This window comes from Callospermophilus lateralis, chromosome 6 (genome assembly GCF_048772815.1).
Source record: "Callospermophilus lateralis isolate mCalLat2 chromosome 6, mCalLat2.hap1, whole genome shotgun sequence".
In the NCBI taxonomy this organism is placed as follows: Eukaryota; Metazoa; Chordata; class Mammalia; order Rodentia; family Sciuridae; genus Callospermophilus; species Callospermophilus lateralis.
In genome coordinates, this window is record NC_135310.1 from 137,218,731 (window position 1) to 137,244,171 (window position 25,441).

The window sequence follows — 25,441 nt, forward strand, 5'->3', positions numbered from 1 at the left end:
CTGTATTATCATGAAATTTATAGAATAAAATCAGATCCCAGAAATTCTGATATTTTCATACCAAATTTTGTGTTCAGATTGTTTCCTATATGCGTAAGTAGGAAAATTTTTTTGTCAGACCACATATTTTGTGTGTATCCTTTGAACATGGCCACCATATTTACCACCAACTTTGATGGAGAAGGATAGCATTTACTGAGATGTAGGGGGAGTCTGTAATAGTTCCCCACACCAATCTAGATAGCAGACAGTCATCATTTGGGTTCAATTGAGGTATCACCTTCTCTAGGACACTTCTTTGTACTTTCCCACAAGCCAGTCTGTGTATTCTTGTAATATGATTTCATAAAATTCTGCACTCTACACTTCATAACCCTTTTTACAATTACAATTAAACACATACTTATATGATTTCAAAAATCATACATCTATCCCACCAAACTCCAAGATCTAAGAAGCCTTCTCACCACAGCACTTCTAGCCCCTAGTACAACAAACAGTAAATACACCAATGATCAACCCTGGCTGCAGCTGACTCACTTGGAAGCTTGAAAAATACTGCCACCTGGTCTCACCTCCAGAATCTAATACAATTGGTATGGAATTGATGGGTGTCGGATTCTGGAAATCTAGGAATTCTGATGTGTAGTCAAGGTTGAAAGCCTACTGAACAAGTAGACTAAAAAATTACTAGTGAAATCAACAGAGAAATTAGTATGTTAAGACAATCTTAAGTATTCCCAAAGACTAAGGTCTCTGTGTCTTATTTGCTATCATTTTCCCTTGCTACAAATGTAAAATAATTAATGATATCAATAGAAATATTGACATGGCATCAACAGAGAGATATTCGTGTTTTTTGAAATATCAAACATAAAAAAGAACAAGAATCAAAACTGGTAAGTACTCAAATCCAAGCCAAATAATTCATGACAAAATTATGCTATAAATAAATATAGGCAACAACTGTTATCATCTTTCTGGGCCAGGATTGTTCTCTTGTCATTTCACCTAACTCTTCTGGGACCTGATGATCACTACAACTCCTCATTTTACGTCATCTACTCAGGAGTTCAGGCCACTGACAATACATTTGCCAAGGTCACCAACAGCAGCCTTGGTGCCCAATCTAGAGGACATTTTACTCTTACTTTCCACTTCAATTTAAAAACTTCAATAACTTCCTCCTTTTGGTTTTGTGGCTCTAGGCCTTCCTTTTTCCATCTTGTCCTGATAACCCACCTGTCATCATCTCCTGTCCAGGTTTCTCTTCTACTAGCTCCTCAGGATTCCATTCTTGGTTTTCTTCTCTTTTACCTTTTTGAATGAGTGCATCAACTCCTAAGAATCATCCATTTGCAACCATACCCAAATCTCTGGCTCCTTTAAGTACAAATACCTTCTGGGTATCTCTACTTGCATGTCAAACAATTCCAAATTCATCTATCCAAATGAAAGGAGGGAAAAATCACATTTTTCCTCTAAGTCCCTTAACTCAATAATACCATCATAGTAGTAAATTACCACAATCAGATGCCTGAGAGTCATCCTTCATCCCCTCTTCCTCTTCCTCATTCTTCCAGTACCTAGTCATATCTATCTACTTTCTAAATAGCCCTGTAATCTACACACTTCACATTTCCAACACCTCCATGCTAGGTCAGATGCCAGAATTATCATACTAGTTTCTAACCAGCTTCCCTGCTTGGGTCTTATTCCTTCTCATTGATTCTGTATATGAAAGGCAGAGTTATCCTCTCTTTAAAAATAAGTTTAATCATGTCTTTTACCTCTTAAAGTCTTTCAATGTCTTCCCTACTGCCAAACCACTCAAAGCAGCTAACAAAGTCCATTATTTGGTGTGTCCTAATTCCTGCTGGGAGCCATCAGCCAAGTAGGTATGACAAATTCCTTGCCAGCTTACTCCCATGCTGTCTAGTGGAAGGACTTCTGAAAGGTGACCTTGCTCAAGGACCAGGGCAGGATCCGTGTTTAGGGTGTTCCCCCTTTAGAATAGGGCGGTTTAGCATAATAGGAGATTAGGGTGTTCCCCCTTTAGAATAGGGCAGTTTAGCATAATAGGAGATTAGGGTGTTCCCCCTTTAGAATAGGGCGTATCCTGCTGCTGTGTTCCTCTTGAGTGCTTAGGGTCAGACAGTATATTTTGGGAGACAAAAGCCCATGCGGAGTGGATTTGGGCAGAGTGTTTGTAGACGGCCAGTTCGGGAATAGAGAATTGCTGTTTGAATCTACAAGCTGTGTGGAGACTCGTGATTTGTGCCCAGCCAGAGACTGCGGCAAATTCCAGTCTCAGTTCCTCCAATTTTAATCACTTTCTGGCTCCAGGCATACAAAATTCAGTGGCTTTCCCTTGCTCCAAACCTAGTACTCTTCCTGGAATGATCTTTAACTCTTTCTTCTTCTACTTGAAATCATCAATACAGGTAGCCTTTAGATCTCAGAGTCAATGAATTTCTTTCAGATCTTAGAATATTATTTCCCTGACCCCAAAACCCTAAATTAGGTTCTGTTCCTAAGTGCTATGACAGCATTAAACACTACCCCAATCTTAAAATATGACATAGTACACAGTATCCTAATAGCCAACCAGAATGTCTCTTCCATGATGTTGTAAACCTGTATGAATCAGCCCCTTGTCAGTTATACTGGCCACCCACAGTATCTGGGAGCATGGTAGACATTCAATATATTTAATATTTGTTGAATGCCAGGATTATACAAATAAGTCAATAAACCTTCATGAAAACAATTTCATGCAGGTTTAACTTGTCTCTTCAAACTCACCAGAGGGCCTTTGCTCAAGTGGTTCCCTTTCTCAGGCTGGGTGGAGTCTGCCTGATAAACCACTTCCAATTCTTAGCTAAAATGAAGCATTCCAGGGATACTTTCCCAAACCAGTCATCTAAAGCATTTTCCTCAGTTACTCCCCAACAGAATACCTTTTGTTTTCCTTTTTATTGTTTGTCTCAATGTTTTTATTGTTACAGGTTTAATGCCTTTTCCTTCCTCTATCTGTGAATTCAATGAGGCATGGCTTGGGTCTTATTCATCACTATCTATTTAGTAATTGGAATTTGTCTGGTATGCAGTATAGATCAGCATATATCTGATGAAACAATTAGCAAGACTAACATTTATCAAGAATTACTGTCATTTCTAGAGCATCATGCTGACTCCAATGAAATTTTAAATGTTCTTTACAACAAACTCTTGTCAATCCTGTTAACTGGTCACAAAAGCAAACATATTAAAAAAGTTTTCACCCTTCCCTCTGTTTCCAGCTTGTAAGTACAATTTTAAAAAGCAGGGAGGGGTTAACAATAGCAACAACAACGGGACAGGTACAGACACCAAGAAAAATAGGTAATCATTCCCTTAATCATTAAGCATTCCCAAAGAATATTAAAGTGATATAAAGGAATAGCATATACATCAGAAAAGAAACCCTTGCCTTTCAGGTCTTTCACGTAGCCTTCCTTGCAGTTGTGCATGAGCTGAAGGATCCACTTGTGCTGGGCTCCAATGCATTGCCAGGCAGGGTCACCAGGAGCATGAAGGTCAGACAGATACCTTAAAAAAAAGCAAGCCCAAGGCTTTTTCTGTTATAAGTGAGCGCAAAAAGAAAATCAAGCATATTTTAAAATCAGTACCTTTTTTTTGAAAGAAAAACTAAAATTGTATTAATGAGTAAAGCATTTGTCAATATTATATTAAGTATCTAATTTGCAAACAAGATCAAATTTCTTTTCATGCAATAATAACAAAACTGTAATTTGTAATTGGCTCTTTGTATAAAGATAACTAAAAAGACAAAGACAACTTGACAAAGACAAAGCGATCCTATTGACATGGTGAGGCTTTTCCTTTACATCTACATTTAGTTCTCAGACTATGCCTACTCCGTTTGAAGTCATTACTGAAGGGCAAGCCAAGAACACTGGTTAAAGAACTGCAACTGTTACAGCCACTAGATGGCAGTGTAACACAGCTTACTAAGAGCTAAAACAAGACTGCTTTCTCAACATGAAGCAATTTGGTAACAAACTAATTCATCACTGAGAAAGTGTTTCTCTAGAATATATATGGATAGTTTCTTATTTTAAAATAGTTTTTAAAATATTTTATGTCTTTGTGTATAAAATACGCAAATCCATATAGACACTTTAAATATATTACAGTTAAAAAATTTCTATCAAATAGTATTCAAGATATGGCATTCATACTTCACAAAATGTATGAATACAACAAGTTAAATCCAATTAAATCAAATCAAAAAGCATATTAGAATAAATTTATTGTCTTAAAATTATTCTTAAATAATAGGCTATCCTTTGTCTTGTGGTTAAAGATTTTTGGTCAATGATAAATATTCATTAATAGCTACAAGCTGTGACCTCTAGCCAAATCTCAATCACTCATGCCTGATGCTCCCTCCCAATTTTTTCAGTAGCCAGTACTCATTACTCAGACATCTCAATTAGCAGCTAATTAGAGGAGAAACAAATCAATTTCATAATAAGTTAGCAAAAAAGATGTTGAGAAGAAACATGACATCATATTGAGAAACTATCCACAACAACCCCAACCTCCACTAGCTATTGGATTCCTGTTTCTGAGAATGTCTAGGCATTTGATCATCTTCAGAGGGCCACTTCACAGCATGGATCACACTGCACTTGACAGGCTGCCTGCCCTTCTCCTCCTGATGACTGTGGGTAGGTTTCAAACAGGCGATGTGTCAGAGTTGACAAAGACACAATTAAAAGGAAGAATTTTATTAATATTAAGATACCACCTAAGAGCTGAGGTTGTGGCTCAGTGGTTGAGCACTTGCCAGCACGTGAGGGGCCCTGGGTTCGATCCTCAGAACCACATAAAAATAAAACAAAACAAAATAAAGGTATTTGTCCATCTACAACTAAATATATATATAGAGAGAGAGAGAGACATCATCTAAGTCTCTTTATCTGAGAATAATCTCCTAACAATCTAACAAATTAAATTTAGCTTAGCATAGGGAATTCCTTCCAAAGCTTTCAAAAACCAACCTGATTCTTCCTCTCACACAAGACTTTCCTATTTTATTATCTGTAATGCAAATATAACAAATAATATATTGTGTCTACTCTTCCCAAAGAACATTCGTTTCTTTCTTGCTGGGAGTAACTGATTTCAACAAGCTTCCTAAATAGGTTTGCTATGCCTCCAAATATTTCTGCAAAACTTGCTTCTAATACTTTTACTCACATAATCCTCAGATTTAATGCTAGAGGCAATATTCTTTTAGAGAAATGGCTTCCATCTAATTTTTAAACTACTGAACCAAAATGTAGAAGGTCCACTGTTAGGGCTATTTCTCCAGCAATACAGCAAGAGAAATCAACAAGTTCATCTAGTTACAGTGATTTTAAAATTATGTCTCCTTAGCAAGTTGACCATGTCTTTGCAAAATTTAATGATAATCCTATCTTCTCATTAATAAGTATTAAAGGAGTTTAGAAGAATTTTATTAAAAAATAAAGCTTTTCTCTCAGAAATTCTAGAGAATATTTCAGATCAGTTCAGTTCAATTCAGCTTATTCCATCCTCTTCCAATAAGTTTCTTCTTTTAGTATGAAGCTTAAAACTAATAGTTTCCTTATAAAGATCTTTGTTTAGAATTATGATGTTTAAAACTACACATTAAAGAATATTTTTTATGAAGGCTTTTGAGGGAAAACATTCCAAAGATGATGGACATAGGCTTAATAATTTCAAATTTAAGAGTAAAAATTTTAAATTCTATATTCCGATTTTTACAAATTATCAGAAACAGGGTCACACTTAGATAGAAAGGAGTAAATGGAGCTTGGTTCTTGTTAAAGTTAACAAGTTCTCTACCAGATCAAGACAGAATGAGAAGTAAAACTAATCATGAAGATTTACATTTGATAAAATAATGAACAAAGAGTAAGACACCACAGCAAGTAATCCGATTTTCACTTCTACTATGCATAAAATGGATCACAGAATACTAACACTCTGTTATTTTTTTTAATAATAAAGCTGTTTCCATTCCCTCCTTGTGCTCTCAGTGTCTATCACCATAGTTTTTAAAACCCAACAGATACTTGATGTGGTTCTGATCTTATTTTCTATTTATTAATGACTAAAATTTTAATTAGAAAAAAGTAATCAAATTGCTTAGTGTCTTCTCAAAGCATCAGAAATAAAATAATGATGAAAACAACTCAACCATTGTTGACATCCTTGTTGTTTTTCCTTTAAAATGAAAGGGGAAAAAAGCAACAAAATAGGCCATCTAAAGACATCTCTTCTGACCCTACCATCTTTTAAATGATGTTCAGGAATAAAAAACCTGGTCATATGAACTGGCCATTATCCATACAGACAGTAATTTACCTATAAAGAAATTTTATATTTAGTAAAGTCTCACATATTACTGCAGGCAAATTTAACATAACAAATGTACAGCTAGGTGAATCTATAAAGAAAAATCTGTAAAGTAGCAGAGGGGAAGAGAGCAAGGAAGAATCAGGGCACCTGTTCCCCATCAATGTGTCCTGGACAACACACTCCACCTTACCAAAATTATTTTTTATATGTAGAAAATAAAACAATTGGATAACTAACATGTAGTTTATTTCCAGCTTTAAATTTATTCAGTTCTATGAGCCAGAAAAGTCTGCTGTAGACATTCTTTCCTTAAGGAGACAACATGGAGAAAAGCCAGGATAGGCTTTGAACCAGACCAACAGTAGAAGTAATCCTACTAGCTGTGTGTGCTGGGCAAGCTTTGCTTTCTTCACCTGTGTAACAGGCACAATGCAAGTACCCTTTGCTAAGAGAGGAAACACAGAATGCACCCAGGGCAGTGCCCAGGCACAGGGTACACGTTCTGCAGTGGCAGCAACTGACTTTACTGCTCATTCTGTCCTATTCCCCAAGCCTCTACTCACCTTCCAACTAGACAAAACTAGTATGTACCAATGCAGTGGCTCATGCTCCCACAGTTTCCCTCATCATCAGGACAAGGTCTAAGTGTAAACTCTTGGACCCTCCACAACTGCACACACAGAAGCTTTTAGAACATATCCTTCTCCTATGCCTGGAGAGTATTTTCAATGATCACATGATAATCACAGCCAAATGCATATATGCCTATAGTTAACTATAATGAACAGCTAGTTCCATCATGAGATACTGCTTCTTCCTGAAGACTCTTCATATCCTATGAAGTCCATCTCTTTTAATATTATTGCTATTTTTAAAAAAGTATTTCTATTTAGTAACAATATTTATCTTATTGACCATTAAAGGCTTGTAAATCAGATAGATACTCAAGGGCAAAACTTTCCAGAACTTTCTTCACTATTGAGCCATGGGACACTCCTATGGCATGAATAATTTCTCACACAGCGTAAGACAGTATTATTCTCTTTAAACCATACAGAGAGCCCCTACTTCATGAACTATGGTATTCACAGGGTGTGGAGGGCACCACACCATCCCACAAAGTTAGGTAACCCACAGGAGGAAGAGGTGACTAAGCAATAGGGCTACTGTTCCTTTGCCAAACTGGCAGGATTTTCTAGCTTTAAAAAGTAAATACTATGTAACTACTCCCAATTTATTGGTATTCAAAAGAATTTTGGTGTCTTATACCAAAAACCCTAAATTTCTGCTATTTGGCTTCTCTTTTACCATTTTATCAGTAGTCTACTAATTTCCCCCTAATTAGTGTTAAGGGTTACCTGACACATCCAATACCAAAACAGATAAAGGTGATTCCTCAGAATTCTTGCAAAAGTTTTACCTTATATAGCGTTTTTGGTCATGTAAGGTTGATGGTGTCTCAAGCAATTTATCCAGAAGTAATTCTCGTAAAGCTTCTATTCGAGTTTCTACTTCAGCATAATCTATTTTTAAAAAGAATACACAAGATTTGCAGAATTAAAATTTAAAATCAAATTTCAGAAAGCAGATGGTTCCTTTTGACTAAGAAGAAGTACAGGGACCTTTGGAAGTGATCAAAGCACCATCTTGAGTGTGTACGTGGGCATGTATTTTTGTTAGAAATAAATGACCTGTAACTTGTAAGGTCTGTGCATTTAAGTAAATATAAATTTTACCACAGAAAAGAAATAAAATTATGATTTCTGAATTCTTACATATTTCATTTTTAGTAAACCCTATAATATTTCTAATTGTTGGGAGTTTTAAACATGGGGCATTTTAAGCTTTTCTTATACTCTATAAATCCAGTATTAGAAATAATTTCAAAAGGTGTTGGGTTTGCTCTAAAAAAGAATTAGAATTCATATAGATTGTTCTCTCCAAAGGAAAAAAAAAAATCGAAATGCAGGTTTATGTCTATAAATTACCTGTCTTTGCTTCTTTCTGATAAGAAAGAGTTTTAAGAGCACTGTGACTAGCAGCAAAGAATGTCCAAGAATAACCCATCGTCACGAGTGCTCATTTTCACTGCATCTCAGGAAGAAAATCATAATGTTATTTTTGAAGTAATTGTTTTATATTTTAAAGAGAACACCATATAAACAAAATTTAAAATGCATGTAACATTCTTTACAGAACACATTCCTCATTCTTCCTGTAAAAGGAAAGTAGAAGATGTAGAAGTAATAACAAATCTTACATTTCTTGAAAACTTGCACCTCCGTTTTCCCAAAGAGTGACTTGGCCTTTTCATAATCATTAATAACCACATCATAGTCACCCTTTAAAATAAAGAAACATTTTGGAGACCATCAATAAAGCATAATGAAGACATTTGGTTAATATTAAAAATGTATTAACAAACCTTTAAAACTTATGACATTTATAACTGTTAGTACATAAATATTTTCTCTACCTTTTGAATATTCCTTTCAATATTCAGAGGAAGATTGAAGAGAAACTTAAATCGCTGAAGTACATTGAGTGCATTCCTAGTGGAATCTGCCTTGTCCTTTCGACCTAACACTTCTTGAAATAACGTGTCCGCAGTATTACTTGCTCCTATTTTTAAAGGAGAAAAAAAAACTTAAATAAAAGCTAATTTGAATCACAAAATGTATAACTGAGCACTAGAAACAAAATCTGAGACAGCTATCGAAAGTTTACAGTTAAATGCAATAGACTCTTTTTTTTTAAGTTAGCTATATTGGAGATCTTTTATAGTTTGCTAAAATAAAATTTCCATTTTGCCTGCTAAGTCTTTTCATATGTGAAAAATGGTACCCAATTAAAAACAACTATATTTTCCATGCCCAAATAAATTCTCCCACATGAACCTGTATTTATTTTAGTTACTCTTTTAAATGTTATTGCAATTATGGGCCCTTAGGTTACATCATTACTTCAGACAAAAAAAGTAAAACAAACATACAGATGTGTGCAGATATACATGCACACTACTGAAATTCTATGGATTCAGCATCTACATATGGGGCAATAAACAAAACAAGGAAAATCATTTTCAGAAAAGTTGTTCAAAAGAAGTAATTTTAAAACTAACCCTATTTCTTGATAGAATTATCTCCTTATGTAGCAGACACAGAAAATTATATACACAATTTAAAATGACAAACTTTAACATAGTATTAATATTTCTTAAATCAGCTAATTCTTATAAAGTTATACAAGAATATTTCATAATTTTTTTCCTAAAAGATGTCAAATTATATGGGTCACTGTAATGAAAGAGCTGCTTTAACTAAAGCAAAATTTGCAAGTACAAAAAATTGTTTAAATTTTGCAACTTGTGAATTATTTTTAATTAGCCACAAGGAAAGGGGAGAGAAAAGATAAACTGTTTTTTGGCTGTTTGATCACTGCTTGTAAAAAGTTTCTACATTATCTGGTCTAGTGACTATACTTTAAGCAAAGATGAAAAAATTACCTCAGTCTCACTGGGTGGCTTGCATGCCATATCCTCTGGTACACACTGTGGGTGGCCTGATCGTGTTAAAAGTCGTCTTTGTAACATGATTGTTTTATCTAAATAATGTTTAAATTCTGTTGAGATTTTAAAGGCCTGATATAAAAACTTTGTTTGGTCAAGATAACTGTTTTCACCACATGCCATTTAATGTAGACTGCTAAATTTCTACTATAAGATGAAGAAAAATACATTTTCTTCTTGCCACCAAACCACATAATAGAGGCTAAATGAATATCTGAAATCTGATTAGGGTTAAAACTTTCTTTCTTCAAGGAAAATTATTCTAAAGTATTTGCTTATCATTCTAAAAATATAAACATGAGTTGAGATCTCATAAATGAATAGATATTCAAGTGGAAATTAATCTTTTTTAAAAGGTTACTTACTTATATGTGAGGTTTAGACATTAAGTAATTAAGCTTCTTTTATGTTCAATGAAAGTGAAAGAATTTGGAACAATCAGGGTAAAGAGTTCAAAATTGGATTTTTCTCGTCTTATTTTTAAAGTAATAAAATATTAGCAACTAATAATTAATTTTAATCCCTAAAAAGTATGAGAACAAGAATATGAAGAAAAGCTACTTATAATAAAATAAAATAAAAATATTGTATACAGAAAAGTTTATAGACAGAAATTCTAAACTATAAAATTATAATTTATATGGAAATATATGCATTTATATGAAGGATTTTAATTTGTATGATACTAAGAAATTATATAGATAACTTTTCAATAAATATTATTCTGCTGTGAACTTTACTGCATTAACAATAAAACTGCAGTTCATGACTCTAATAACTAAATGATACCTCCAGTAACAAAATACAGGAGAACAGTGAAATCAAGATTTGTACAGCAGATAAAAATCACCAGCAGGTCACAAAATGCACTGTCTTTTTTCCCTAGGGCTACTAATAAGAAAACAAAACTACTACACAAAAAGGGCACTGGGGCTGGGGTTATGGCTCAGTGGCAGAGTACTCACCTACCATGTATGAGGCACTGAGTTCAATCCTCAGCACCACATAAATATAAAATATTGTGTCTACCTAAACTAAAAAATAAATATTTTTAAAGGGGGAGGGATCTTCATCTTTGGGCTGTTGTTACAGATAAGACCATCAGTAGGACATCCACAGACATCCAATAAATATCCCCCATGTATGCTGACCCACACACACCTCATACCTCACTCCACGTTCTCACACCAAGAATACCTAATTTTAAGGCAGGGATTTAAGTATCCAGTGTGTGACCACAAAACAAAACTTAACAGAATCGGATGGTCGTGAGAACCATGACTTTGGCCTTACAAATCAAAGAAGAAGCTTTGATCCTAGACCTGAAAAGATCTTTCTCCTCACCCAGGGATGATGTCAACACCAGCTACCTTGGACTGCAACCATCACTATCTCAGTTACACACAATTCCCAAGAATTAATAGCAATGCTGTTGCAACAACATGCCAAATGCCACAATTATGATTGGGTTCATGGAACAGTAAAAATTTTCCACAGAGTAACATGAAAAGAAAAGTCACTTTCCCACTGCATACTAACCTCATACTCAGACCTACCAACTGATCTATCCATAATACACACACAAAAAAAAATATTGAATTGTCCCAGGAACTCCTGTAATCTAGAAAATCTAGTCCTGTAATTCCAAGGTGTCTTGAAATTTCAAGCATGTTACTTTCTCTTATTTCAAAGTGACCTTATTAGTCCCTTTCTTGGTACAGACACTTGAGACAGTAGATCTTAAAAGTAATTTTTAATCTGTGCTTTCCCATTCCTGGGACTTGCGAGGGTCGGGGAAGGATGAAAGGAGTGCCCCCACCACAGTACAATCTATCCCAGGAAAAGGAAAACCAAATGATACTAGAAAATTAAACTTTAGGATACTCAGGAAGATTAAGGTAACCCTAAAACATATGTTTACATTTATAGCAAAATTAGGACTACAGAGAGAGAGACCTAACAACCTGCTTTAGGTATCTCATTTTAACAGATTCTGGAAAATCACTAGATAGCAGCTGCCTAACATAATGATATTACCCAAACCACATTGTATACAATAGTTAATGCATGTTTACAACACCATGTTACAGCCATTACAGCTCTAAAAAAAGGACACGCAACTAGAATCCTGGGGATGAGTTTCATACACTCTCAAGAGGCAAATATTCACAGCTCTCCCCAACTTCTTTTCAAGTCAAGTTTGGGAAATGCTAAAATTGAGGTTGGTTTTTTTTTTCCTTTTTTAAATGTCACCTGTTAAATATTTACCACCCAACCACTAAGTAGACATGTTTCTTTTTTACAAACTTGACTCTTACAGATATCCCTTAATTTCCTAACAACATGACCTGGTTATTTTAATTTTATACAAAGTTCTTCAATTAAATTATTCAATCATATCACTCTTTCTGTGTGCTGGTGACTCAAAAATCTATATCTCAAAATGTGTCTGTGAACTTAAGACTAATCTTTAAAAATATTTTCACTAGACATATAATAATGACAGCTAATCACTGAGAATTTGCTCTATGCTAGGTGCTAATCTTAACTTTACATGTACTTTACATTAAACTTGTATGCCCCTCCAAGACAGGCACTATTTTTACCCCTATTTTAAAGTAGAAGTAACTGACATAATTTCTTCCACTTGTTCCATGTGATACAGTGGTAAGAGCTACGAAGATTACTCACTGGTATGACCCTTAGAATCTGAGACTTTTATGTTATAAATTTATGTTATAAATTAAACTCAATTTTTTTCCTCTCTACTTCCCTTCTCATGGCCCAAACCTCTCCTTCTTCCTCCAGAAGGCCAGAAAACAAGCTATCACTGACCACTTCCTTTTTATTACCTCCTACCTCAAACCAATGACCAAATACTGCCATCCTTATCTCTTTGATGTTTCTTCACTGTTGTTGGTCTACTTTACCCACCTTTTAGGTTGGAAGTCCTCATAAGGTCCCCCTTACATTACTGCTATGCACTCTATTGGGATTCTCTTCCTGCCTCCAGTGCAGCTCTCTCTAAATTACTCCCTCTACAGATAGCAAAGTGCTCTTTTAAAAATCTCATCACATCATTCCCTTATTAAATTCCTTGAATGACTCATCATTAGTCTTCAGGACAAAGACTAAGGCATAAAGAGATTGTGTTGAGCAAGCCCCATCTCTCCCATAGCCACCACACATTAGCCATTACAGATCCTGCATCCCATCTCCTTTCTGAAGTCATTATCTTCTCCTTGATGCTGCTAACCCTTCCAGGATCTGTAACCATCTCTGCTGAGCTTCCCACTCATCAGCCTTTGCTTATTTCCTGCTTCCTTTTAAGATGCACATGATCAACCTGATATTCCTCCTACTCCACTGTACATATCCCTCCCTTCATCCCTACCTCAGTGCTGGGGAAAGAACCCAGGGCCCTCCACATTTAACTTAAATTTTCTATGACATCTAAAAATGTTTATTTAAACATTAAAACTTACATACCACTGATTAAAATGAATAGGAAAAAATAAAAATTGTAAAACTAATATCTTATTAGTACCCAGTTCCAAATATTAGAAACAATGAAAATTCAAGTGTTTTCTTTCTTTTTAGAACTTAAAAGAGTTCTTGCTTTTTTTACTTTGACAAATTATCTTCTTTCCAAGAGTAAATCAGTTTACAACATTTTATCCTTTGCACTTTGCAATATCTCCCTGAGAGTGCTTTTAAGTATCACTTCCCTTGGGGCATTTCCTTTTCTTCACAAGCTCTTCTTTTAGTTATACTACGAAGATCACCTTCACTGAATCCCTCCAAAGACACATCTCCAGTCTTGAACAGCAGCAAGGTCATTCCCACTGTCACCATCTTCTATAACTCCATTTACGTTGGATTTAAATTTAACATACAGTATCATCACATTTGTTGTTTGATACATTTTCATCTTATGGACTGATCACACAGTTACAGTGAATACACTATAGTAACGGAAATCTGAACTGTGTTGTTGGGTGTTGGGTGTTTATTTAACTGAGACTTGGGCACACCAAAACCAAGCAATTACATCCAGAAATCTGGCTCCAAACTTATGCGTTAATATTATAGTTCCTAGCCTTTTCACTTGTATGAATTTATATGAATTTATGTAGCTAATTTAATTTTCTGTGCTTCAATATTTTCATCAATAAAATGGAGAACTGGGCACAGCAGTGCACACCTGTAATCCCAGCAACTCAAGAGGTTTAAACAAGAGGATTAGAAGCTAGCTTCTGCTACTTAGCAACACCCTGTCTCAAAAAGGAAAAAAATAAAAAATAAATGACTGGAGATGTAGGTAGAGTGCCCCTCCCGGGTTGAAGTCCCAGTACTGCAAAAAATAAAATAAAGTAAAACAAAATAAGACTATAGGATGGCTGGAGAAGGTGGGTCACTGGGATGTGCCCTAGAAGGGTTCATCTTTCCTGTGGTTCCTCTCCCGTCTCCTGCCCTCTTTCTGCTTCTTGACCCTACCATGAGCTAAGTAGCTTTCTTCCACTGAGTCTTTTTTCCATAATGTGCTACCTCACCTTGGGCCCAGAGCAATGGAGCTTAGAGCAATGCCTAAGGACTAAAACTTCTAAAACTGTGAGTCAAATAAACTTTTCCTACTCTAAGTGTTGCTGCCAGGTGATTTGGTCACAGTGATGAAAGCTAACTAAAACAGCTATTATTATCATAACCGCTACAAATACCCAGACTGTACTATCTATATCTGCACTGTCTAATCCAGCAGCTACTAGCCATCTGAGGCTACTGGATGTGGTGTTACACAGCTATAATCTCAAAGACTCAGGAGACTGAGTCCAGACCTGGCAACTTTGTGAGACCCTCACACAAAAACTAAAAAGGTCTGGGAGTGAAGTTCAGTGGTAGAGCCATTGGGTTCAAACCCCAGTACAAGACTTAATTGGTGCTATAATTTGGATCTTGAATGGTCCCTAAAAACCCATATTCTAAAGAATTGGTCACTTACCTATGGTGCTACTAGGAGATGGTGGAACCTTTAGGAAGTTGGGCCTAGTGAGAGGAAGTTAGATAATTATAAGTGTGCCCCTGAGGGGATATGGAGACCCTGGACCCTTCCTCTCTCTTCACAGTTATCATGAGGTGAGTAGCTTTGCTTCATCAGCACTCCCTGCCTAACCACAGGCCCCCCAAAAATGGAGACAATTGACCATGCCTTGAAATCACGAGTCAAAATAAACCTTTCCTCCTTTTAAGTTGATTTTCTCAGACATTTTGTCATAGTGATGGGGAAATCTAACACAGCTAAATTAACTAAAATTAAATAAAAGTTAAAAATTCAGGGTTGGAGATATAATTTAGTTGTACAGTGCACACCTTGCATTTAACAAGGTCCTGGGTTCATCCCCAGAGCTTGGGGAGAATAAACTCAATTCCTCAGTTATTCAAGCCACATCAGAGGTTTTCAATAACTATGTTTCATCATTGTAGAAGTCCTATTGGACAGTACTATTTTATATGTTTTACACTTTTGGGAGAGGTAAAAAACAGAGAGTTAGATTAAGTGGCTCCCCCCCACACACACCGCCTGCCCTCCAGGTACTGAGGACTAAACCTAGAGGTGCTTCACCACTGAGCTATCTCCCCATTCCTTTCCATTTTTTATTTTCAGACAGGGTCTCACTAAGTTGCTCAGTCACCCAAGTCACTGGGATTATAGGTACATACCACAATGCCCAGCAGATAAATGAATTTGATGTAAACAAATAAAAATTCATCACTGGCTTGATATCAAGGAAAAAAATTTTTTAAGTTCAGGCAAATATGAAAAGCATATGTCAATGAAAACCAAAAACAATTCCAATAAAAGTTGTCAACATTGGGGCTGAGGTTGTGGCACAGCGGTAGAACACTTGCCTCACACATGTGAAGCATTGGGTTTGATCCTCAGCACCACATAAAAATAACAAAATAAAGGTTGTGTCCATCTACAACTGAAAAATATATTTTTAAAAAAGTTTTCAACATTGAAAAAAAGGCATTAAAAATTTGAAAAAGAAGTTTCATTTAAGTTAGCTATTCTGAAATGTAAGATAAAAGCATTAGTGATTATTTAAGCAAACTAAACAGTAGTCATACTCATTTATTCCTTCCTTATCCATTTATTCCTTCTGTCCTCTTAAAAAGAAATTAAATGTTCAATAGTACTTGTATAATTATTTTTCTTGATCTCAGATCTCTGTTTTCATTGTTTTTACAGTACTTAAATCCTTGGCCATCTAGAATATTCCCGTCTGCACCGAAAACACGCTTACAATATTAGAGCCACACTCTTTGGGCTTCATCTTCTAAGCAGGCTTAGCCCAGGACTTTACATAGCTAATGTGAAATAAATGTTTGTTATGCTGACCTGAATTAGCAAAACCTTATACTGAGATAGCAAACATAAACATCACTTTGATAAAGAATGTTTCTGGGAAAAATGAAATTATTATAAAGGACTATATTTTAAGGAATATTTTTTCTTTAAAAAACCCTGAGGATCTTATAAAGAAGGGACTATTTATGTCAGTCAAGCCTATCCCAAAAAGAGCAAACTTCAGTAGAATTCATGTGACACATTTTTAGAAAAGGTTCACAGTTCCAAAAGAATAGAATGAACAATTTCCCTTACAACTTCTATACTAGAATTCCCAAGGGAAGATTGTTTCCAAACTATACCTTAACAGAAGAAAATTGTTACCACACATTGTTAAGCCTAACAATAAACTTTAACAAGTACCTCTTCTACTGTCACAATGCTTTAGTTAGTGTCAGCTATACTTTTAAATGTTAGTAATCTCATTTTTTTTTTTTTCTTGTGGGGCCAGGGATTGAACCCAGGGTCTTATGCATTCTAAGCAAGTACTCTACCAACTGAACTATATTTCCAGCCCTGAGATCTCATTTTTTTGTTTGTTTATTTTTGTATAATGTCATGGTTTAATGACAACTTTTACAGTGCAAATAATATCCCTGAGGGCGGGGGATGTGGCTCAAGCGGTAGCGCGCTCGCCTGGCATGCATGCGGCCCAGGTTCCATCCTCAGCACAACATATAAACAAAGATGTTGTGTCCACCAAAAACTACAAAAATAAATATTAAAATTCTCTCTCTCTCTCTCTCTCTCTCTCTCTCTCTTAAAAAATAAATAAATAATAATATCCCTGAGTATAAAACATCCTTCCAAAACCTTAAAATGTCTGACTGCATTATTTATTTGGGTAGTATTCAAAATACACTTATTTTAACAAAATCGGTGACTTCATTCTCAGACACAAAAGCAAGGCAAAATCTAGGACAAAAAAATAACAACAATAATAGCAATAATAATCAGAGAAGATTTTTAAGTGCTGTCAATTCACAGATTTAGAATGAAATTCAAGTATTCAATTTCTACTACCAAAGAAAGCAGACATTAAATTAACCTCCATTCCCAACTCCTGGAAATACTAAGGACTAGACCCAGGGGCACTTTTACCACCAAACTACATAGTCGCCCTTTTTATTTGGAGTCAGGGTCTTATTAAATTCCAAAAGCCAGCCTCAGACATGCAATCCTCCTGCCTTAGGCTCCTGATTAGCTGGGCTTACAGGCAAGAACCACCACACCCAGTGAAACTTTTTTTTTCAAAAAAGTATTTTCTTATTAAGAATTCCCCAGGTTTGTGAACAGATTTTTACATAAAGGATCTACAAATTCTGCTCATGAGAATAAATTAATCTAAAAGGACAGAGTTAGCTTCATATCACAATCCTGTGATCATAGAATCTTTAAAGATCCAAAGTAAGGTTTCTTAATTTTTTAACCCATTTTTTATATGGAAATCATATACTATATTATATTTAAAAGCAAGGAGATTCCTGTACAAATTATCACTTCATATCAAATGATAACTACATGTGTGAAACAGAACAACAAAATTTTAAGCCACTAATAACATAACAAGGACTGATTCATCTGATGAGCTTCTTCTAAATCAGTAGGATAAGTAGCTGGAGCCCAGGATGTCATAAAAAGGAGAAAAGAGGAGGTGGGCAGGATACAAATTTTTGCATATACCATTCTCTCCAGGATCTACAGTTCTTACAAAATATCTTAGAGCTAGATTCACTCTTAAACAGACAGCTGCCCAAATTCCTTTTAAAGAAATGAAAGGTTTAAACTAGCAATCCTTAAGCATCTGTTGTTCTTATAGGTAAGGTTATCTGTGTTAAACACTGGCAAATGCTTGAAGATACGTTTTCAGGTTTTGGGTCAATGACAATTCCAGCTATTGCTTAGTGCTTTTCACTCTAATCTGTCTTAAGGTAGCAAATTTTATTTCTTAAGAAGTAAAATGGCTTGTTTTCAAATTATGATTTCTCATAAATAAAAACAAAAACAGGACATTTGTTTTTAATGTTGCTATTTCCCCTTTATGTTTATTAAATCACTACTATTTAGAAATGAATATTGAAATGCAACTTACCACATTGTCCTGTGAAACCAGGTCCAAGAACTATATTAAAGCTTGTTATAAAGCCCATAAATAGTTTCGGGTCATAGAACAAAACTTACTGTTCAGAACATTCTCCAGTTTCTGCGTCATGGATCCTTCTACTTTTTCCGTTCCATCAGCCTCTAATTTTTGATGGATGGCTAGAAAAAGAAAAAAAAAAAAATCTAGTTAAAATGTAGGCCATTTTAATGGGTAGAAAGATATTATATCAAGATGACATTTTTAAACAGGCTTTAAAAATGGTCATATTATTTTCACTGCTGGGAAGGAGCACAAACATGCAATACTTTGCAAAGTACCCAGCAGACACCATCTAAGTTATTCACAGTTTAACATTATTAAAATAGTACATAATACACATATTCAATCATCTGATCTTCAAAACTGTGTGGTAAAAATAGTTGAATGAAAACAGAAAAGGAAAAAAAAAAAAGAAAAGTGAGACCTTGGGCATCCTGAATCTTATACTAATATCTTTGATATTTGGCCAAGGGAAAGTCATTTTTATTTCTGTTTCACCATTTGCAAAACAGAAATGCTACTACTTGAAGTCTAAAAGCCACAAAAAAAGTTAATTTCAGCCTTGGAATACAACATGGCAAAATATATATTTTTCTATGCACAATAAATCCACCTGTAGGTTCCAAAGAAGTTTCTAGCAATATCTACCAAATATGTCAACTCTGGATATAAAAATTACATGGGAGTTTTGTTTGATTTTATTGATTTATATCTCTCTGATTATGATAAAGACCATCGGGAAATCACTTTATAAAATATTTAGCTATTAACTACTGAAGAAGTAAGGTTTTAAACATAGTAAATCAGGCTTACATAGGTGAAGAACTAAGAAATATTTCAAAACAAGTGTAATTTCATATTCAAAAGTGTGATTAAAAAAAAATTGTAGAATAGCACAGCAAACATTGAGCCTTGACTGTAAGCTAATCACTATAAATTTCTAACCTGTTTTTTCATCTTGTAAGAAGCCAAAGATATGTGTTCTAACATCATTTCTATTTTACAGATAGGAAAAAACACAGATTCATGAAATTAAACATCTTGATCAAGGTCACAAAGCCAAACTCATAAAATCAGAACTCAGGCAGTCTTAAATCTTAAAATCTTGCCCTACACTCCCCTGCCCAACAGGCCACTTAGATTGCCTCAGCTTCTGTTTTCATGTTTGTAAAATGAAAACAATAAACCAACTATGTTACTTGGGAATTACATTCAGTTCAAATACAAGAGTCTCAATTCCTCAAAATAATAGCTGCTAAAACATCTAAGATTTCTACTCTTACATAATTTGCTATAGTGAAATCCAAATACAAGATATCTAATTCCACTGTTTTTCAATTAGGGCACTAAAATGAACATCATTTAAATATTAGCTATTCTCTGACATGCAAATAAGAATAAATTTAAAACTCTTCCTTAAAAGGAATTTTTCAGGTTCTGCTTTAACCCTCTAATCATAGATGGCAGATTTATGCTGGAAAAAAAAAATCCACAAACAAAATAGTCTGCATATACAAATGTGTGTGTTATATTTCATTTATGAGCCCTATACAATTGAATGTATTTCCTCTGACTAATTGGTCAGAAAATTCTGAGTCAGATTCAGTGCCCAAATAGTCTATGAACACATTCTCAACACCTGATAACATCTATTTCTCGGCTTCTGTTTTGTTTTTTTGTTTTGTTTTTGTTTTTGTTTTGGTGAGGCGTGGCTAGGTACTGGGGATTGAACCCAGGAGTGCTTAACAATTGAGCCATATACCCAGACCTTTCTAATTTTTGAAACAGAGTCTCCCTAAGTTGCTAGGGCTTCACTAAGTTGCTGAGGCTGACTTTGAACTTGTGATCCTCCTGCTTCATCTCTGCTTCTCTTAGTTACTTTTTAATTCTAATCTTATTCCCTTTAATACTTTTTACTTATAAAGCCACCTCAAATTTTGTTTGAATTCTAAAATAAACAGACTGCTCCTCTGTTGAAGTACATTTATAGAAAAAGAAATACATTTAGAAAAATAATTAGCCACTGTTTTTTAATTGTCTTGTTGGATTCAGAAGTGAAGAGAAAGTAATGTCTCTAATGTTTCAAACTTGGATTATGTGGTAAAAGTGTCACAAAATGTTTCCATATGTCAAAGCTTATATTTCAGCTTGACTTGTAAAGTAAAAATGAAAAGAACTTGCTTCCCTATCTTTAAGGAGACAAACTATATACCTAATTATTAAAGAGTTAAACTAGAAAGACTTCCATGCTCTATGTTAGCAAATCTACTCATGCTATTTAAAAGCCACTGTGGTTTTCTGACAATCCTGGTTTTAAAAGACCATTTGGCACATAATAAGGAGGCACTGCATGTGGTTTGTCCTGGGCAATAAGACATTACAGCTTAGCTCTGCTTTGAATGTTATTTTCTAAGTCAGAATTAGCATTAAAGAAAATCATGCAGTCACATTTTCTGATGCTGACATAACACATTACTGATCAGCAGGTCAAGATGAGGTGACCCCGGTTCTACAGCTCAGTTTACAGCCCTTTTTTGCTGACAAAGCAACTTCCTCCCACCCATCTCCACCACAGCAGAGCCACTGTCAAGCTGTCAGCCAAGCATGAGGACTGAGAGACACTAAGATCTGATAAAGGCAATCCGATTTTCCAGAAAATTAAACCAAATAACCCAATGTCTGGTTCACTTGACCTTTTATTTTCTCAGAAAACATTTTTAAATAAAATAATTCAATAAGCAAGTTGGTACATGATCACAGGTTTGTTATTGTTTCTAATCTATTAAAACTTAAATATGTGAGACAGTTGAACATCGTAAGTTTTTATTTGGGAAACCAAAAAAATGGTAGATATAAAAATACTATTCAAAGAAAAATCAGGATTATACAAAGATTGCCTACTGATTCACTGAAATTAGTTAATCATTTTATTTAACTTGAATAAAGGATGGATTTGAAACTTGTAATTTAAATCAAAATTTTTTTACAATATCTGTTCTTACATTTATATAAATACCAGTATTCAGTGAGGCACTAGGAATAATGTGTATATGGGTAATATCTGTAAGAATCCAGGTATGCATCATAGTTCTATATATACTCTAGTTAGATAGCAAATTTATATCATGAATTCATCATCACTGTCTTTTTTTCTTTTCATTTTCTTTCTTTTCTTTTTTTCCTTAACAATTCTAGGGGTGGGGGAAAAAGCCAAATTTAGCTCCTGGACCTTATAAAGAGAGGTTGTTGCCTAATTTGGCTAGTATGTCAGCTCTGAGGGGATTATACTTACTAAAGAGAAGATGAGAAAGTGTCACAAAATATGCATTATAAATTTAAATTCATGTTTCTCGAAGATTTAGTTTTTACTTATTCCACTGTATTTTAACACAGAGATCTATGTTAACGGATTGCTGCTCAGGGTGGCACTAATGGAAAGTGATATGTACTTTGAGAGAATCTTTGTAGGAGGTACTTGGGTCATTGGGGGTGTACCCATGAAGGGGACTGTGGGACTCTGGTACTTTCTTTTCCTTCTTTGTTTTCTGAGATGAGCAGTTTGCTCCACCACACACTCCCACTATCATGTGCTGTTTTGTTAGAAGTCCAAAGCTATGCTCCCCCTGGAACATCCAGAACCTAGATCTAAAACTTTTCTTCCTTAAATGTTAATTATCTCAGATATTTTGTTATAGTGGTGGAAAGCTAACACAGAGAGGCTAAATCATACATAAATTATATTTAAATTAAGTAACCTATGATTTCCTTTCCTTCTTCATTATACTAAAGAAAAACAATAAATAATAACTTCAACTACTATCTAGAAGACTAACAGAAATGACTCATTTAGAAATCTGGGTCCTAGAAAACCATATGTGCCTAGATCATCTTTGAACATCAATAGACACTAACAATAGAATGGTCTTTTTCTTCCTTCCTTTTTTTTTTCCTTAATTAAAGGCTAAACAAATATATCTTCTAAGCATAATAATTGAAATAAAAACAGAAAATTTCCCTACATATTAAAGAATTGTGTTGGCTAAGGATTTCTTCTAATACTAAAAATCAACAGATCAAACCTTCACAAAATAATTCTTAAACAGCACAAACGTTATTAATGAATAAAGGCAACAGACATTCAAGAATTCAAAAGATATAGCACAAAAGATATATCCCACTGCTCAAAATAAAAAATTCAAAGACAAGAAAGATGAAATATAAAAGGACTGGTGATAAACATTAAGAGCAATTACATTTACATGTATACAGTAAATTGTATATAACTGTGGCAAAATTAAATGCAAAAGAAAAATATATATAAACAACATTGAAATGAAAAAGAAAAACTAAAATAAGAAATCAAATCTATAACTTCAACTTATATTAAAATAGAAAAAAAGCACAGGAAATAAAGTTATGCTAAACTGTTGTCACATGCAATAGAAATCAAGATAATTCTATAACAGAATTTAAAACACTTTTCCCAATCTGTAAACAATACAATTTATATAGGAAAGATAAAAATGAAAAACACAAAGCAATAATAGAACATGATAACCACAGGATAAAATTTTCAGTTATGATAAATGGCTCAAATTCTGTTAAAAGGCAAAAGCTCTCAGAATTCTATTTAAAAAATAAAAACCTGCCTCATGCTGCTCACAAGACACATTCCCAAACAAAACTTCTGAAAGTTTACAAAGACTACTATAGATACTTCTGGCATGCCATTCAATGGTGGAGTACACTTTGATGTACAAGGCCCTGGGTTCCATCCCTAGCACTGCTTTCAAAAAAAAAAAAAAAAAAAAAAAGATAATATTTCAAGCAAATGCTTTCAATTCAGCAAAGAATTTAATCTTGCCCCCTCCTCAAAAAACTCTGGCTTTTCCCCTCAGTTTCTGGGAGGTAATCTTGAAGTTCTTGGAATGTTCTACCTGATAAAAATGTCTGTTTACCTAGAATATTTGGGTTATAGCAGATAATCTAACAATGCGATTTATGGTGAGGGCTTTGAATCACCTTGACCTTTCAGGGGCCTGGAGACTGAGATCAGCACAATGGTCACTGATCCTATCTGTGTGATGAAGACTCAATATAGACAGGAAATGGGTTCCTGACTGGCTGTACCCCATGTCTTTTTCACATATTACACCCAGGAAAGTCAGTGTTGTACATGATTCCAATAAGAGATAAAAAGTGAAAGTACCCCACATGAAACTTCCTAGATCCTGCCCCATGGAACTTCCTTTGGCTAACTATGATCTGTCTCTTTTCCTAATAATAAACCATAAATGTGAGTGCATCAGCTTTCAGAGAGTCCTGTGAGTTCTTCCAGTATATTACCAAACCTGAAGGTGACCCTAGGCACTGTCCTTCTCTTTGATGTTGTTATTGTACTACTATAGTATTAATAAAGAGACAATTAACCATCAAAAATTACAAAAGAAACAGACTTCAAATATAAAGAAAAACTGATAATCAGAATTAAAGAAGGATATTTGTCTGTTACGTTTATTATAAATAACCAAGCTTTAAACAATGCAATTAATCAGGCAATGGTAACATATCAGTGTGCCCTGAAGAGAACATGCCCCCTGCTTCTTTTGGTTTCTGTTTTTGTTTTTTCTAGTACTGGGATAAAACCAGAGCCTCATGCTTAGGCAAGCACTCTACTACTTAGTTACATTCCCAGTATAACTTCTCTTTAGCAGAGAAATTGACACAGATTAAGAAATATGTTCTTTGTTAGAAACTAGCTTTAAAAACAAAACAAAACAGAATTTTCTACAAACTATGACATCTAATGAGAAAATTAAAATTACAAATTTTAAAAAACACCAAAAAGGTATTAGTGACTAAAGAATTGACATTTTAGGGCTGAAGCTGTAGCTCAGTGGTAAAGTGCTTGCCTCGAATGTGTGAGGCACTGGGTTCAATCCTCAGCACCACATAAAAATAAAAAAGATACTGTGTGTTCATCTACAACTAAATAAATATTTTAAAAAGAAAAAAGAATTGACTTTTTATAAAAGTAGAATATACAAATGAACTGAACAGATTATGAAAAGGAACTAGAACATGAATTTTAAATGATTCGCTAATTATAATGCAATGCTGAAAAACATGAACATTTTCCTGAAACAGAGAATTTCTGGGGAAAATCAAACCAAAATAAACAAAACACAGAAAGGAGAAAATTTTTTTTAAAAAATTTAATATATGTATGTATATCTGTGTGTGTGTGTGTGTGTGTGTGTGTTTATGTATGAGGACTGGGGTGTAATTCTGTGGCAGAGCAATTGCCACGTACAAGGCCATGGATTTAATCCACACACTACCAAAAATCAAAAAAGTATATAACATATATCAACTGCTGGTGCCTAATGCCCCCCACACACACACAAACACACAAGCTACTGATTCACTGAGGTATCCACAGAAGAAACAACCAAACACTAAAGGATTTCTGGTATAATGGAATAGGAAGCACACAGTACTATCCATGGCCAAAAATGTTGAAATCGAATCTTATCTAATGTCCAAACAATGCAACAGAGTTAAATGACAAAACAGGGAAGTACTCAGGTCCACTCCAGTGTGTGGTATCCTAAAGGAAAAATGACCTGTATATTCAATGGCATGGGGCGGGGAGGCAGGAAAGGTGATGGTACTGTTGCAGTTTTAAAAAGGATTTAGGAAGGGGCTGGGACTGTGGCTCATAGGTAGAGCACTTGCCTCGCACAGGCAAGGCCCTGGGTTCAATCCTCAGCACCACATAAAAATAAAAAAACAAAATAAAATGTATTTTAAAAAAAAGGCTTAGGAAATTTAAAATAAAATGAAATGCCTAAATTTTATTTGTATCTTGATTTGAACATATTAACTATACAAAGGAATTTTG

At 34.6% G+C, this 25,441-nt stretch overlaps 1 protein-coding gene across 2 annotated transcripts in view; it reads right to left on the reverse strand.

Annotated features, from left to right (window-relative positions):
• Exoc2 (exocyst complex component 2) overlaps positions 1-25,441 on the reverse strand; it is a 198,942-nt gene that overhangs the window by 106,146 nt on the left and 67,355 nt on the right. For both annotated transcript variants that reach the window (XM_076859113.1, XM_076859114.1), the window contains exons 7-11: positions 18,576-18,656; positions 8,894-9,039; positions 8,678-8,759; positions 7,838-7,940; positions 3,473-3,591 (exon numbers count right to left, since the gene is read on the reverse strand). In XM_076859113.1, coding sequence (XP_076715228.1) covers positions 3,473-3,591; positions 7,838-7,940; positions 8,678-8,759; positions 8,894-9,039; positions 18,576-18,656 — 531 coding nt within the window. The remainder of the gene's footprint in view (positions 1-3,472; positions 3,592-7,837; positions 7,941-8,677; positions 8,760-8,893; positions 9,040-18,575; positions 18,657-25,441) is intronic.